At 44.1% G+C, this 17,564-nt stretch overlaps 1 protein-coding gene across 1 annotated transcript in view; it reads left to right on the top strand.

The window, feature by feature from the left end:
• ADGRV1 (adhesion G protein-coupled receptor V1) overlaps positions 1-17,564 on the top strand; it is a gene marked incomplete at its 5' end in the record, with an annotated part of 304,575 nt that overhangs the window by 209,416 nt on the left and 77,595 nt on the right. The window contains one exon of the mRNA XM_084279017.1: positions 42-220. Coding sequence (XP_084135143.1) covers positions 42-220 — 179 coding nt within the window. The remainder of the gene's footprint in view (positions 1-41; positions 221-17,564) is intronic.

Here is a 17,564-nt window from a genome sequence, read left to right as displayed (position 1 = left end):
TCCACCAAGTCTACCCATTAATGATCTGCATTGTTCTTCAGGCTGTTAATTTCTGGTACGTCCTGGTGATGAATGATGAGCACACAGAGCGGCGCTATCTGCTTTACTTCCTTTTGAGTTGGGGGCTCCCAGCTTTCGTGGTGATCCTGCTTCTAATTATCCTGAGAGGAATCTACCACCACAGCACAGCGCAGATTTATGGCCTTGTCTACAACGATCTGTAAGTTCTCCTTTAAAAAAAGCCACATGAGCTAGCTATTGTACTCTCCCCATTGTTTCATATTTAGTCTGCTTGCACGTAGAGAAGGGGGTTGCAACAAGGAGTGGGGGGGGGATTCCTTGCACAGTGGAGACGAAGCAAGTGTGTCACCCACATGCCAGGCGGCTCTTCCCATGCGGTTGGGCTTTGCCTCAGTTTCCCCACAGTTCCATCCCGGGCTGAGCGCTGGCAGAGCCAGCTCAGGTGTGTCTGCTTTGTGGGTAAATCCTTTATTCTTCTCTGAGACTCAGTATGGGATAGCAATGGCTACTGCTGCCAAAGGCAGCCAAAGAGCATGCCCTGCTTCCATGTCCTTTCTGTGTCTAAAAGAGAAAAGGTAATGACCAAAGCAAACAGCAGCCCCTTATCTCTTAGGTCATTAAATGTGTTCTCTGCTAAACGACATTAATAAATCAACATGCCAGATATATTTTGTGAATTGTTTCTCTTGGACTGTTGAGTATCTTGCATCCCAAACTGTTCCTAGTTTGAGTGTTGCTGTAGTGCCAGCAATTAACACAGTCCTCTCAAAGCTATGTATAACCTCAGAAGACTGCCCTAGTTGGAACAATAATGTCTTCATAGAACTTGATACTTTTAAGTGGAAAGATGCAAAGATAAATATTTTTGTTCTCCTTCCCTTCCTCTTTTAATCTGGCCCCGTTTCTGGCAAAGATAATCTGTGAAAACAGCTATTCTGGGATGCAAGACTATTATGCCAGCTCACTTTGTGTCATAATTACACGCTTCATGCACAGGAAAGAGTAAATGCACGTTTTAAAATACTGTAGAGAACGTACGAATTCTTTATAAGAAAACTTCTGATGGTGCTTGCAATGTAGACCTTAGCCAGGAAAATATCTGTCTGTCTTCAATGGAACAAAATGCAGGTAGATTTTTTTTACTTGGTGATAACAAAGGGAATAACTATGAGAACTGGATATAGGAATTCACTCTGTGTTTGAGTATATGCACATGAATATTTATGTGCAGTTATAAATATTACTTATGTGTGTATATATACATATATGTACACAATGAGTGATAAGCAGGGATACCTGCTTATCAGTGAGCTACATCACGTCCTAAAGCTGTCTAGCCACGTTAGCCAAGGTCCAGTCTGCCAATACAGGTCAGAGCTGTATCTCAGGTCTGCAATCACAGAGCATTCCTGGAGCCCATGCCACATCAGGGAGTGCTGTGCAGCTCTGCACCACGCCATGCACAGAGATGGTTCTTGACAGATTATGCTGAACAAGGGCATCACGTTTTTCTTCACAGTAAAATGCTTCTCTGTGTGTAGTAAGTGCAAGAAATGTATGCAGCATAATCAAGCCTTCTGATTGCAATCAGACCGGGACGATGGTATCAGTGCTCAGTGAACCACAGTCTCACAGTCATTTTCTTTTGCTGTCCGTGTCATCCTTTCAAAAACAAGGAAGAATCCCAAAGTTCTGATAAAATTATTAAGTAGAGGAAAATTACATGGCCCAACCCATTTGCCCAAATCAAGTATAAAACCTTCCCGGCATCTCATTAACGTGGGCCAGTGCCAGAAACTATCCCAGGTTTTGTGGGTGTGTGGCTTATTCCAGCTCATTCCATACGTGTGCTGTAAAGAGATACCTGCAAAAATTCTCATGAACAGTGTTGAAGCTAATTCCTAATTTGAAGATCACTTTAAAAGAATTTCACTTAATTACACAGAGAGGATTTTCAAAGGCAGAATGCAGGACAGAAGACAGGCTGAACTACATCACTCGGTTTGTTGTCTCCAAACCAAGATGTAGTAGTGGAAAAAGTAACAAAAGAGGCTTCCAAAGTGGAGGTTGTTACACACTGCCTTCAGCATCAGCCTCGGAAACAGTTTGAGAACAATGGTGTGCTGCTTAAGGAGCTCATTTCATCTGGGAGCTGGAAGACTGGTCAAAGGAGTAAAAGCAGTGAAGCCTGTTATCTCAGCTCCCTCCTAGGCGATCGCTCCTTCGGGCAAGTAATTTTTACATTGCTGTGGTACCCGACCCACTGTTTTGTTCCGAATCACAGTGCCATGGGCTCTGGGATGGGTTTGCTGAAAGGGCTTCATTTCATCCTCGTCCTGAACAACAGCAAAAAAAAAAAAAAAAGTGATGATACTTGAGCCGTGCTGGGTTTTGTGCTTCAAAAGAAGTGTCGTGGCAGGGTCTTCCTTCAGACGTGACGGATCCTACACAGCAAGCACGTGCCTTTCGTACAGGATCTCCCATAACAAGTCACAGCATGAAACTTAACAGGTTGCTGTGGTGATAACAGTGCTATACATATTGATAATTATTTTCATAATTAGCGGGGTTTATGCATGGTGTGAACACTGCACTCTGGCATTGTGTGAATCATTTTTTTAATGATACTGGGAAATTTGTCTGTATCAATGCCATCGAGTTGCAATTTTTAAAACTTTTTTTTAATTTTCTTTCAGATTGTAGCTTAATGAGGTGTGAAAGAGCTAACTGCCAAGAAAGGGGTTTCTTTTGCTCCTCCTTTTGCTAATTTTCCAGTTGCTCAGCTGAAGAGGTGAAAGGCTGTTTGAATAGGACTGGGAAAGCTGGCAATGAAAGGAATGTCAGCATCACGCTGGTGAAAGAAGTAGTGAGATGGGTATTTGCCTGGGATGAGTTTGAGCCGGGGAAGAGCAGTCCCTCTGGATATCTGTAAAGAAAATTGTGGAGTTTCTATGAGTATCTGATACAATACCTTTCCTAAGGAAAGTTACAAGGATAGACGCCCTCTTAAAAATACTCATTGGTTCTCATGTCTTCTTTTGCAAAGGAATAACAAGTTATTTCAGACTCAGGCGTCTATAACTGCCCTTAATTCCACTTGATTTCCTTGTGTAATAACCATTGTCTAAATCATGTTATGAGACTTCACAGTGGGGGCATTCTCTGGGTGCAGCTGACTTGGGGCTTGGATAGACATTTGCCATCTACCCAGTTTTTTTGGTTTTTGTGCTGCAGTAAAACTCTTACATAAGGGTTTGTGAATGAAATCTTCAATGCATCTCTAAATTTCAAGCATATTGTCTGCCCTGGCCTCTAGAATCCATGCTCTAAAATATATATCCTTGCTTAAGAATTGCTGTGAAGGCTAAGGCATTAGTGGCTTCTAGTGACGAGGCAGGTGCCAGCTCCTTTTGACTGGCTAAGTATGAATTAAGCTCTGAACTAGGTGGTTTAAAATCACTCTAAAAAGAGTAATGTTACACTACTTTATTTCCGAGGTTTTCATGTCATGCAGTCAATTTTCAAAACCCTGTTTGAATTTGCTGCAATCTTTGTCTAAGATATCTTCTAAGGAGATAAATTCTACCATTTTAGTAGAAAAAAAAAGTACTCTTCAATTTGTCATTTCTTATCGCATTGAATGTCACCACGACTTTGTGTTGTGGCATAAGTGGAGACCTCAGGATAGCTTTTTTCTTCCCTTTGCTTTCTTTTTTTCTTTTTTTTCCCCCATTTGATTGTCACCCTCCAGGCTTATAAGCAAACCCATAATCTGTGTTTCTTGACAAGAATTGTTCACGCCCTTGCACATTTTAATGCCCTCCTCCTCCTTTTGAGAATGTATTTTTCCTGTTGAAGAAGACAAACTTATGAATGGATGAGCTCACAGCAAGACAGGAGTTCAGATTGAAATCAAATTCCAAAGCGCACTGTGGTTCCAAATCTTCAGGCAGTTCAGATTTGCTGTTGTCCTGGGATGTGTTGCTAGCCAGTCATGGCCTTGTTTCTAAAAAGCTCTTAGATAAGTTTTGCAAAATCACTTGGATTTTAGCTACATGTTTTGACTGAGTAGTGTATTTTGAATAGTCACAAAGACACACAGTTCACCTGCTCTGGTAGGAAACACTTGGAGGCAAATTGAAGCTGTAGGTGTCAGCAAAGAGATGTAAAGTGCAATTGAGGGGTGAAGAGAGGAATATTGCATAAAAATCCAACTCCTGGCAGTTTTAAGCCAGTCTTATCAGTGGTTACTTGGAAGAAAAAAAAAATCAGACATATATATGCCTCACACATTTCTTTAGAGGTGTTTCACACAGGGGATTTACAGACCACAGGCAGTTCTGGAAGCCAATTCAGGTATAGATATGAAACTTCAGACTGGTGAAGGACTTGGGAATAGCCACCATTTGGTAGTCTTTTATGGATGAAGTTTGGCTTGGGTTCATGACAACTTAAAACACTCTTACACTCACAAAGCAAAGAAGCATGGAAAAGAAATAAAATGGGAATCCTTGTTAGTAAAGTAGCTCCCAAATTTCTCATAGAACCCTGAAAATGTAATTGTCCTTACTTGCCTACAAGAAAAAAATTCAGTGCCCTTTGAAGTCAGTGGAACCAGACCAATTTGCAGGGTTTTTGCCTTATCAGTTGCTGAGATCAGAGGCCAGAATTATGTAATTACTAGTATCAGTTTTTGTTCACAAACACGAGTTTAAAGTTTAATTATGCTACATTCACTGGACTTGTACCCCAAGAGATTGTCTAGAGCTGTAATAGATGCCACAAAAAAGTATGTACTGCTCTAAAATTGGCCAGGATCACGGCTCAGAGGAGCGTGAACTTCTAACTCACATGGGTGGTTAGAAAGCTCTTACCTATAATAGCATCAAAGTACATTTTTTATGAACTTGAGAAGTACTCATTACAGCCTTAAGCTTTGAGTCTGACTGGACCTTCTTCTTGAAACTGAATCAGAGAAGCATAGAACCATAGAATGTGTAAGGTTGGCAGGGACCTTTAAGAGGTCATCTAGTCCTACCCCCTGCAGTGAGCAGGGACATCTCCCTTCGATCAGGTTGCTCAGAGCCACATCAAGCCTGACCTTGAATATCTCCAGGGATGGTGCCTCCATCAGCTCTCTGGGCAAGCTGTGCCAGTGATCTACCACCAGTGATCTCATATTGAAGATTTGTTTGCTAATATGCAACCTAAATCTCCCCTTTTATAGTTTAAAACCATCACCTCTCACCCTATCGCTCCAGGCTGTCATGATCAGTTCTTCCCCAGCTTTCTTACAGGCACCTTTCAGGGACTGGGAGGCTGCCCCAAAGACTTCTCTTCTCCAGGCTGAGCAAGCCCAAGTCTCTCAGCCTGTCTTCAGAGAAGTGCTCCAGACCTTGGATCATTTTTGTGTCCTCCTCTGGACATGCTCCAGCACATTCTTGTGCTGAGGGCTCCAAAGCTGGACACAGCACTCCAGGTGAGGTCCACCCAGTGCAGAGCAGAGAAGCAGAATCCCCTGTCGTGATCTGCTGAACACACTTCTTGTGATGCAGCCCAGGATGAGATTGGCCTTCTGGGCTGCAGATGCACATTGGTGGCTCATGTCCAACTTCTCATCCACGAGTGCCCCCAAGTCATTTTCCTCAGGGCTGTTTTCCAGCAGATCATCTCCTGACCTGTATGGATAATGGGGGTTGTCCTGACCCAGCTGCAGGACCCTGCGCTTGGCTTTGTTGAACCTCATGAGTTTCAGCTGGTCCCACTCCTCCAGCCTGTCCAGGTCCCTCTGGATGGCATCCTGTCCCTCTGACACATTAACCTCACCACTCAGTCCTGTAACTGAAGTCCCATAAGAAAGCCAAAGGACTTTTTGTCAAACTGAAACAAGATCTCCTCTCTGAGGAGGTTCCAACTGGTTCACTTCCCTTTAAAGTCCCCTGTGGTAAATGAACTGAGCATGTCAGAACCTCACTGCAATATTTCAAAACCACTGAAGTATCCTTGTGTTTGGTTTCAGTCATAGTGATAGCATCTCACAGGAGAAAAATGCTAACCTAAATGTTCTCACAAATCTTCTGTGCATCATATCCAGTGGCGTGGTGATACCTATGAGGAATAATGAAAAAAGATTCTCCAGAAAAATTCCTGTCTAGAAAAACCCCAACATCTCTCTCCCCTCCAAAGTCTTGCCCAAGCAGAGGTTTTTCCAGCAAAGTCACTGGATCTGTGACTGTGCAGCCACATCCAGGGAATGAGAGAACACCAGGCTACTGAAAGCTGGAAAGGATGAACGTTCTTCTGTGACTGGGAGTTACGGCTCTTCCTGTTACTCATCTTGCAGTCTCTCTGATGCGAGCTTTTAAACATGGGCATGGTACAGGCCAGGCAGATTGATGTCTAGGAGTCATGGCCAACAGTACTTGGAAAAGAACCCTCACAAAAAAGGTGTCCCGGGACCACGTGGGTCAGGGACACTTGGTGTGCTCTTATACTGGAGGGAGTTTCAGACAAAAAAAGGGGTGCAGTTGCTGCCTGAACTGCACTCACATAAAGCAGCACAATCCTGCTCCTCCTTTCATCCTGATCAGGACTGAAATGAACAAGTGAAAATCATAGAATCGAAAGTGAAAATCATAGAATCAAACGCTTGGTTTCATTGAGCTTGTCATGCCCTGCTGGGCTGTACCCCAAACCAGTGATAAAAGAGAAGCATGCAGATAACTCATGCTCTGATACACTTAATTATTGGTTCGTTTAACACCTACATGCTGTAGGATGCCCCAAAATAGAGATACTCTCATGCGGTGAAGCACAACTGCTAGCAGGGTGCACATCGCTTGCGAGTGTAGTGGAGAAGATGAAGGCTTGAAAGAAGCATGAACCTGTCAGTGCTTGGGCCCTGCTTGGGTATTTTGGTGCTACACAGACTGCGTGAAGGTTGCACGGGAGGAGAAGTGTTTAAAGTCTTGGCAGGACTGGAAGTTTCAATGAGTAAGTCCCACCGAAGGTTTCTTAAAACAAAGAAGTTTTAATTTATAGGCAAAGGTGGAAGGATGGGCACAGCCTGGCCTCGAGGCTCAACCCGAAATAGAACACAAGATGCAATAATTCACAGTGTGTTGCCTGAGTACTTCTCCAAGGTCCATTTGTTTCTATGCTAATAAGGATAAAATCTTCCTGAAGCAAATTTCCAGGCTGTACTTTCCGTTAAGTTTTATTTCATCAGCTGCAGCCCCTCAACTTCTTGTTATTTACTGCCTGCATTTACAAGGAGGACCCCATAAACCTTAATTATTTGTTACAGATGGAGTCATGCTTGCTCTCTAACCAAACACCTTCCAGGCTGGTGCGTTGGCAGCTTAATCAGACTGGATGATGCTTTGGTCCTCACTAAGGACTCTTTCACACACTCTGGACATGGGTTCTTGTCTTGCTATCTGTTCCCTAAAATGGAGCCTGGCTTTCTCAAACCCAAGGACTGGTGCCACTACCAGTTGCAGGAATTTTTTAGCTGCACCCAGCTAAGTTCCATCCAAGTGCTTGGATGAAGCCTCATGTCTCCCAGCCCATATTAGCTCAAAAGTGCTGAACTTTATCCTGAGTCCCTGCTTGAAACACCAGACTTTCACAGGCAAGCAAGTAGCTAAGAGCAGCCAGAAAAAGCATTCAGGGATTTTAATTGAACTGTCAGGCGTGCTAAGAGGAAGAGGTTTGTGATGAATAGATGTGGAATTCCCAGCCCCTAATGCTTGAGCCTTGCTTTATATTCTTCCTCAACTTGGACAAGTTGGGATAACAGGAGCACAGGCAGGAGAGGGGACCACATGGGGAGACACTTCCAAGTGTCTCACACTTGGTAGCACCACTCTCTAGCCTGTGCTTCCTGTTATCCCAACTTTTCCTCCTACTTTCCCCTCAGTTTGCCAGCCAATCACCTGGGATTTCAAAGTCTTCTCAAACCACTAATGCTAGGGCTCAGTACAGACTGATGTTTGGACATCTGTCTACAAAACACACCACTGAAGGAATCAGGAGGGAGTGGATGGGGAAAAACTGCATTTTTCACTGACTGATTTCTCACCATTTGCTGTTTTTCCCTTCTTGGCAGGGTAAATTAGAGCATGCTGAGCTCTGTGCTACTGATAAATGTTTCTGCTGAACCAACACTGCTTGGCTTATATCTACATTGCACCACAAGACATTCCAACAGATATATATATATACACACACATATACTGGGGAAATTACCCAACTTCCCTAACAGTTAAGAGAGTACCAGGTCTGGCCTTTTTCTGTTCTCTACTTGTTCTTTATTTTCCCAACTCTTCCATTATTTCCAGTGAAGCTGCCTCATGTGCTACCCACAGCTAAGTATTATTTAAAAATATCTGACTGCTAAATGTGATGGCTTTAATTACCTTTTATTTCTCCCTCATTACCAACATATGTTTTCAGTGGAGGAAAATAGTTGGGGGTGGGGGCAGAGGGTTGAGTGCTTTTTATATCTTGGCAAATATTTACTGTTAATGTTAAGCAAATGTTAGCACATCAGAACCAGCCATAGTCACTGCGCTGCGCTTTTAAAGGGTTGAAATAAAGAAAGGTGGGTTCTGGCTGGTCTGAGTGATGGCATTTTGAAAAGTGAGTAGAGCAAAACAATTGTTATTAAAGTAGAACTCCCAGCCACTGTTAAGGTCAGACAACTCAAGGTAGTCTCAAAGGGCTCCAAGGATGCGCTGTTCTTGGTGAAGGCTGCACCCACACAGGACCTTGGGGCCTGATCCTTCAGACAGGTTCAGATGAGAGGATTTCTGTGCCCTAGCAAAACTCCAGAGACTTCTCTGGAGCCTGCACAGGACTATGGCAAGAGCAGCTGGGACCAGAGGCAGGATGAAGGCTTGCATCCCTGCCACTGATGGCTTCTCAAAGCTTCATATTTCCTTTCAGGCTGTGTAAGAGATTACCACGCTAGATCCTCCCACCTTATGATCTTTAATTAGCAGAATACCGCCTACTGCTGCTAATAAAAGCTCATTCTGGCTTTATCTGTTTCCCAACAGTTTCGAAAAGCTTTCATCTGATACGCTAGAATACAGCAGGAAATGCTAAAATAAGCAAGAGCGAGACCAATACCAGCAGCTGGCTCTGGCTGCTTCATTGACGCTGGCACGCTGTTTGTAAGAAGTACATGTAACCTCCTGCATCTGCTCTTCCTAAAAGGAGCAGAAATTAAACCAGGGTTGCTTTTTAACATTACTACAGCTTTAAAATTTTTTTCCCCTTAACTTCACCTCAGCAGTGTTCTGTGATGGGTAGACCTTGTCTTCACATTTCAGTTGCATGAACCACCGAATCACAGAGTCACAAAGTTGGAAAAGACCTTTGAGGTTATTGAGTCCAACCGTTCCCATCCTGTGCTAAACCATATCCCTAAGTACCTCATCTACCCCTTTTTTTAAACGCATCCCGGGTCAGTGACTCAGCCCCCTCCATGGGCAGCCTGTGCCACATCCTCACAACTCTTTCAGTGAAAAATGTTTTTCCTAACGTCTTAACTGACCCTGCCCTGGGGCAGCTTAAGCCCATTGCCCCTTGTCCCATCTCCTGTCCCCTGGCTGAAGAGACCATCGCCCACCTCTCTGCACCCTCCTGGCAGGTAGTTGTAGGTGGTGATAAGGTCTCCCCTCAGCCTCATCTTCTCCAGGCTGAACACCCCCAGCTCCCTCAGCTGCTCCTCATAGGATTTGCCCTCCAGCCCCTTCCCCAGCCTGGTTGCCCTTCTCTAGACTCGCTCCAGGCCCTCCACGTCCTTCTGGTAGTGAGAGGCCCAGAACTGGACCCAACACTCCAGGTGCGGCCTCACCAATGCCAAGTACAGGGACACAATCCCCTCCCCAGACCTACTGGCCACCCTATTTTTGACTCAAGCCAGGATGCCATTGGCTTTCCTGGCCAATGTGTGTGGATATCAGCTACATGGATGCTGACTATTTCATGCAGTGAGTGGCTCTTCGGGAGGGCAAAACTCTTGCCCACGCTGTGTGACAGCACAGGTAATTAAAAGCGTTACCTCAGCACACTGTGCTAAGGTATGTCTGAGGAAAAAAGGACCTAGATTTATTTGTATTAGCAGTATTAAATTTAACTGTCATTGCAGAAGTGTGCGGGATCGGTACGTCCAGTAAAGAGACTGCAGAAGAAGCAGTTGCACTGCACTTAATCCTGGGCATTTATTATGTTACAACAGAACGTGCAGATCAGAAAGAGCGTACATACTGAACACTGTTTTGAAGCAGGGAAAAAAATATCCACTTTTCTATGACATTTTGTTATTCCTTATGTCAAAGGGAGGGACTGGGAACAGGAGCCTCATTTATGTCTGTTTGCGCATGGAAACATCTCCTTTTTCAGCTCGACCTAATATTAAAATCCTTGGTTTAAAGAGTGGATAGAACAAAAATACTCTGATCAGGAGCCTGCCCTAAAAGCTAGTGCAAGGGAGACATCTTTGTGAATGTGAGAAACTGTAAGAAATATTAAATAGTTATAAACCAGAAAGTAGACATAATAATAGAACATTGTTTCAAAGCCGTTGATAATGAGTTATGCACGTGGGAAAGAAGCCTTAGATGTAAACAAGAGCAAGATAATTCATTGAAATTGGGCACATAATTGCCCGTGCAATTTTAAAATAGCAGTGTTAGCAATAACCCTGCTGTAACAGATTTCAACGAGGTTCCTACCAGCTTGTGTTCCTGGTCAGATGCTTAGAGACTACAAGTCCTCTGGGACTTTTGGGGTGATCTGCCTGGGGACTAGAGCTCCCAGTGCCTCAGAAGCCCAAACAGTATTAACACAATGCTTCTCACTGCTTCTCCCTTGGTAATTGGTGCTGCCTTTGTATTTACTTTCACAGGTGGGGTGTGTGTGGGGGGGGATGGATAAAGGAGATGGGTGTGGGAAAAATGTTATAAAATTGTTCAGAGAATTTTCTGGATGTTGGTGTAATGGGAGCCTGAAACACAGTGGTCCATGTCCTAAATCAAAAGTAGATGAAAGTTTTGGGTTCCCATTACAGAAAAGCATTGCTTAGGCATTTTATTTTTCCCCATTTCCCAACTATTTAGCTCTACAGTAACAGCAGCAGCAGAGAAAAACAAGGAAATTCTGTTGGGTTTGTGTTTTTTTTTTTTCTTTATTATGCAATACATCTGTTTTATTGACAAGGCTGTTTGTTGCTGCACACACTGACTCAAACTGAATCTTCTGAAGATCCTGTTCTTCGCTGTTTCAAAACAGCATCTTGGCACTTCTTCGTTCTTTGTTTGTGCTGACTGGATTTTCCCTGTTTCTATCCTTTCCAGTGTTGTCTGTCCTTGGTAGTTACTCTGTAAGTGCCTCCAATAATGAATATGGTGCTATTCACATGTAATGTTGATGTGTGAGTAACGGTGATAGGGTCATAGAATCATAGAATGGTTTGAGCTGGAAGGGACTTTACAGAGCATCAAGTCCCAACCCCCTGCCATGGGCAGGGACACCTCTCACCAGACCAGGCCACTCAAGGCCTCATCCAACCCAGCCTTGAACACCTCCAGACACCACTTGCCTGGGCACCCTGTGCCAGTGCCTTACCACCCTTGTATTGAAGAATTTCTTCATAATATCCAATCTAAATCTACCCTCTTCCAATTTAAAACCATTCCCCCTTATCCTATCACTCCAGGCCCTTCTAAAAAGTCCCTCCCCAGGTTTCTTGTATCCCCTTCAGGCACTGGAAGGCTGCTATAAGATCACCCCAAGCCTTCTCTTCTCCAGGCTGAACAACCCCAACTCTCTCAGCCTGGCTTCACAGGAGAGATGCTCCATCCCTCCAGTCATCTTTGTGGCTTCTGGACCTGTTCCAACAGTTCCATGTCCTCCATATGTTGGGGACTTCACAGCTGGACACAGAACTCCAGGTTGGGTCTCAGTAGAACAGAGTAGAGGGGCAGAATCCCCTTCCTCAACCTGCTTCCGTACTCCTTTTGATGCAGCCCAGGACACAGTTGGCCTCCTGGGCTGTAGGCACACATTGTTGGCTCATGTCGAGCTTCTCATACACCAGCAGCCCCAAGGCCCTCTCTGCAGATCTGCTCTCTAGCACATCATCTCCCAGCCTGTCAAATCACACTGTTCAGTTTCTATCGGCTGTGCCCACTGATGTAGAGCTGTCTTTCAAAAGAATTGTTGAGACAACCTTTACAAATGTAAAAGTGAATAAGCAAGCACTGGCTTCATTTCTGGAACTTTTAAATTCTGCTGTTTTCTGAGTTTGCAGAATTAAATTAACCAAAGTAACCTCTGGTTTTGTTACCTTCTTCACCTCCTTCTTCTCCTTTCCCCCTCACTCTCCTTTGCCTTTGTTTTGCTGCACAGAGGAAGGAAACTGAATAAAGCCGAAGGGTGAACTGCCACATTTTCACTCCACAAAATCTGGAAAAAAACAGCTCCTAAACACTTTGCATTTCACTGGAAACTTAATTACAGTGGAAGAATTCATTTCCCCACTTTGAAATATATATGGAATCAAAGTCATGGGCCCGTCTCTGGGCTAACGTGCACGAGATATAAACTGATTTAAGCTCATTAAACACAAACATGGCTTTCATTTCAGTTCCTACAAAACAATGTCCACAGCAGCAGTATGGCCAGCGAGAGGTTTGTCAGGTTGTTCGTTTTCCCATCGTCCCGATGAGGTGATGGTAGCAGAGGCCAAGTACATCACTGGATCAGAGAGGGTCAGTCTGTCTGTGCTATGTTTTGGGCAGCACTGTTTGATTACAGAAGTCTCAAAATGTACTTGTGCGCGTGGGTGACGTGTTTCACAGCTGCACTGGGCTCTTTGAGGCAGCTTTTATGGTTCATCTGGGATTTGCTTGCTTTGACCCGTAAGCAGATGACATTTGGTGTTCCAGAGAAAATCCTCTATTTCCTTTTCAGAAAAAGTGATTAAACAAAAGCAATGTCACGGTGGAGTCTTTCAGCTGCAGCTCTAAGCAAAGCACTCGCCTTTTAATTTATTTTTTTTCCTAAAATAAGGTCTCTACACGCTTTCCCAATCCACTGTTTTGCTGAAATCATAGGGGAAAAGGTGGTTTTTTTCCCCCTGATTCCAGTTCTTGCACCCAGTCTTTTATGTAAGTATGCCACACTGAATAAGGACTGTTCTACATTTTGAAATCATCATTTGTGTACCTGTCACGTTTGTAGATGAAGGGCACATCTAAATATGGGATAACCTGTGAAACAGCTGGTGGAACATCATGGCCATGGGTCTGTCATCTTGCCCTTCACACAGAGAATAAGATTTCTTGGAAAGGTTCACAAAAGACAAACTCACAACTCCAACCAGAGAGGTGTTTTGGGGGGCCAGGGGCTCCATGTTGCTGTTCTTTGTCTTTGCTGATGCCCCATCTGCGTTGGCTTTGGGACACTCAGTGGTGACAAGCCTGTCTGTGCCGCGAGCCGACGCTGGCTAACAAAGCACGGCCTTGTAAAACCCCATCAACAAGCCACTGGTGTAGCCAGCAGCACTCAGCCTTCATCAAGTGGCAGTTTGTCATGCCGGGACAAACAGACATGGAAGTGGTGACAGCCATGCCCCTTGTCGGAGGTGACACTGCTGCCAGAGAGAGGACCCAAGCTTCTCAGGCATTGCCCTTGGTGTTTGCTCAGCAGAATCGCCTGTGGCCAAGACCTGGAGCTTTCTCAGGCATCCGGATGTGTATCTGCTGCTTCACCACCCGGGAAAGGCAGGGGCGTGGGGTGCAGATTTGAGGGCACAGGGGTGCAGACTTGCCCCTCTCTGCAGGCTCGCAAATTTCGGCGTTGTTTTTTTTCAAGATGTCTTTGTGAGGCAAGCAACTGGTACTTCCTCCCGAGCAGGGACACCGCGAGCTTCCGCTCCGTGACATGTTCTGCACAGGCTGTGCCGAGAACCGCGTCTGTTTGCAAAGACAGGGTGGGGTGTGTGTGTGTGTGTGGTGGGGGGTGTGAGGGGGGGGAAGCCACCCCAAAATCCCCCAAACAACACTCCCTATGGTGCAAAAAAGCCTCTCTGAACATCCAGGGCTGGAGATTCTCTGGCTGCCGTGTTTGGAGATAAGAATTGAGGCGGGTTTTTGTTGAAAAAGAAAACAAAAAGCAACTCGCTAGTATCAGGGAGGGTTGACTGTGGTTCACTTATCAGCAAGAACATTTATTTATACTAGTGCTCTTTGCTTATCAGTAGCAACACTGACATGAGTTTATGGTAGAAGTTCAGCAAACAGCGTATTGTTTAAGTTTAAAATAAAAATGAAAGAAAGAAATCTTTACAAATGCTGGTGTGTTTTACCATATTCCTAATTTGTTCTACCTGACATTTTCTCAGCTTTCCTAAATGTCTTATCTTGCTGGTGGAAAGCCTACTTATTTTTAGCAAATGTACTTTTTAAACTACAAAAAGGATGTTTTTTTTTTTCTTTCTTTCTTTCTTTTTTTTTTTTTTTTTTTACCTCCAGAACTAGAAGCAACAGGAACTGACATTTAAATAGCTTCAGATACAGATCATGCAGAGAGAAGTGCAATATTTACAGCTGCTGTGTCTGTCATCTTAAAGTTCGGCAGTGCTTTACACATAACAGATTATTCTTTGGCAGTGGGACCCACTAATTGAAAACTTTTTGCTTCGTAAAATGTAACTCCAGCTGAGTGCCAGTTTTTTTAAAAAACCCTCTTGTGATCATCATGCAGTCTTTAATCTCAGAGTCAGTAGTTAGGGCCCAGTTCTCACAGCTGGCTGCATTCTTTAATGGAAAGAAATAGGCAGAATACGTCTAGTAAGAGCACATGCATATGTGAAAATATCACTTTAACATCTTAAACTGTCTAGTTAGAAATTTCCAGCATATAACAGATAGATTTCCAGGGGTTTTTTTCCTAATAAAACTGGATTTTGAGCTGTTCTGTAATGCTGAACTGCACCTCGATTTAAGAACATTGGTGAGTTGGGTTTAAAATTTGGTTACAGCCCTTGTAATTTGGCTATTGTGGGTTGAGCACGCAGTTTGTTTGCGAGTCATTTGAAGGAAAACAAAAAAAAAAGGGAGGAAAAAAGGGGAAGAAAAGGGAAAAAAAGGGGAAAAAAAAGAAAAAAAAAAGACTTAAAAAAGAATTTTTTTAAAAGGGAAAAAAAAGAAGGAAAAAAAATAAAAAAAATAAGGAAGTGTCAGAGATTTTCCAAAGAATAAAAGAATACAGGAGAGCTGGTAGCAACTGCATCCTGCCAAGGTGACATCAGCAGGATGCGAGTGGTGTCAGGACTCTCTGAAAGCTCCTGCAACACCCTTTGACTCGGTTATAAGCCAGTGCTGCTTTCACCACACTGTAAGGACATTTACTGGAGTTTACCTGCTGCAAACATAAATCAGATGATAGCTTTCTCCTGGTTATTTTGAGCTACTCTCCTGTTGCAGAGCAGACAAATAAAAATTAAAAAAAAATAATAATTTTATTTTTAAAAAATCTATTTCCTGGGGGAAACCTCTTGCTAAAAGAAACCCCTGCCTATCAGAGAGTCATCAAAATATGAAGCTGTGCCACCTCTCAGCCAGCCTCCACTAGTTGAACAGCCTCCCCGTCCTGCCAAGTGTAATTTAGAGTACCCTGAGGCGGCTGTAATTTATGCTGACCAGTGTGAAATTGTTCTTCCCTGCTCGGCCCTGTAGAAAAATCAGCCTGGTTGGAGGGAAGGACCTTGCTCAGTGTGCTCACACAAAGGTTTCTGGAGCACTGAATCATGAAAGGGGACGTACTGCGCCTTCCTGAGTCACGCTATCGCCGCGCTGGCCTTCCAGCACTCAATTTACCCAGGCCATGTCACTTCTTTTAAAACCTGCCATGAGCCCAAGGTTATTATGAATAATTAGCTGTTAGAAATGCAGAGTGCATCTGAGCATAAAGGCTCACCTTCAGTACAGCTGCCACGGCCTTTTGAGTCTTATTTTTGTCACGGCATCCTTGCCTTGTGCAGTGATGCTGGAAGCCAGGTGTGTGTTTCTATCAAATCGTCGGGTTTACACTTTGTTTGATGAAGAATGTGTAGCATTTGGAAAAACAATATTATTATCATAAATATTAGCATTGTCATTTTTTTTTTTTTTTTTGTGTCCACTTCTGGGCTCCCTGGTATAAAAAAGACAAATACCTCCTGGAGAGAGTCCAGAGGAGGCTACAAAGACGATGAAGGGCCTGGAGCATCTCCCCTATGAGGAAAGGCTGAGTGAGCTGGGGCCGTTCAGCCTGGAGAAAAGAAGACTAAGGGGGGACCTTATTAATGTTTATAAATATCTTAAGTATGGGATGCAGGGGGAATCAGCCAGCCCCTTTTCAGTGTCTGTGGGGACAGGACAAGGGGCGATGGCTGCAAGTTGGAGCACAGGAAGTTCATGTGGGGAACATGGGGAAGAACTTTTACTCAGTGAGGGTGAGGGAGGCTGCCTGGGGGGTGCGGAGTCTCCTTCTCTGGAGATACTTAAGACCCATCTGGACGCCTATCTGTGCAATATGAGCTGGGGAGCTGCTTTGGCAGGGGGGTTGGACCAGATGATCTCTCAAGGTCCCTTCCAACCCCTATGATTCTATGATTTTTCAAAGAATGGAAACTGCTGCTTTCCTTTAATGCCTTTTATTTTAGTATGACTTCTTAATTCTCCCCATGGTGTCTGGTGTTTCCTGCTTCTCAAACTCTACTTTCAGTTTCTGAATCAGCCCAGGCATAAGCATTCACTTTTGCTGGTGCTGATAGGGTGTAGAGGATCACAGAACTGCAGGGTTTGGAAGGCACCTCAAGAGATCATTGGGTCCAACCCCCCTGCCAAAGCAGGTTCCCTAGGATCGAGTCAAAGATGCTGTAGTTTCATCAGTAATCACTTTTTTAGGCTCAGTCTGCTTCTGCCTGGATGTTGCTTTGAAAATACATAGTTGGAGAAATGCTAAACACAGTTAGGCATCTTGCAGGGTTAAGAAGCTCCCTGGGTGACCACAGATTCCTAGATCTTCACTTACCGATGTGGGTGCCCCAGCCAAATCAGTCTTGAAGGAGGATGGGAGTTCTTCCTCAGTCCTAGTTTTTAATTTTCATTTATCCAAGCAGATGTATTGTGATAATATTTGACCAACATTTGTTGAAAAATGTTGTTTCAAGCTGTGCTTGCATGTAAATGCATCCACAGAGAGAGAGAGGGAGGCACCATTGTCTAAGCACTGCCCTGACAGCCGCAGTATCTCCCGCGCTGTGCTTTCTGACCTGGCACAGACATCCTCAGAAGCCTTGTAAAAATTATATCACTAAACTTTCTTTCCACACTGCAAAAGGCAATTGTAATTTTTCTTTTGCAGCCCATGCTGATTAAGCACAATAGAAGCATTGCTCAATACCCTCCTTTGTACGCGATGTCATTAGTCAGAGCACACCTCAAACCAATGGTTGCTTTCTGAAGGCTTGGGGGGGGGAGGGA

This window comes from Gallinula chloropus (assembly GCF_964237585.1).
Source record: "Gallinula chloropus genome assembly, chromosome: Z".
NCBI lineage: Eukaryota > Metazoa > Chordata > Aves > Gruiformes > Rallidae > Gallinula > Gallinula chloropus.
This window is presented reverse-complemented; position numbering and strand designations above follow the sequence as displayed.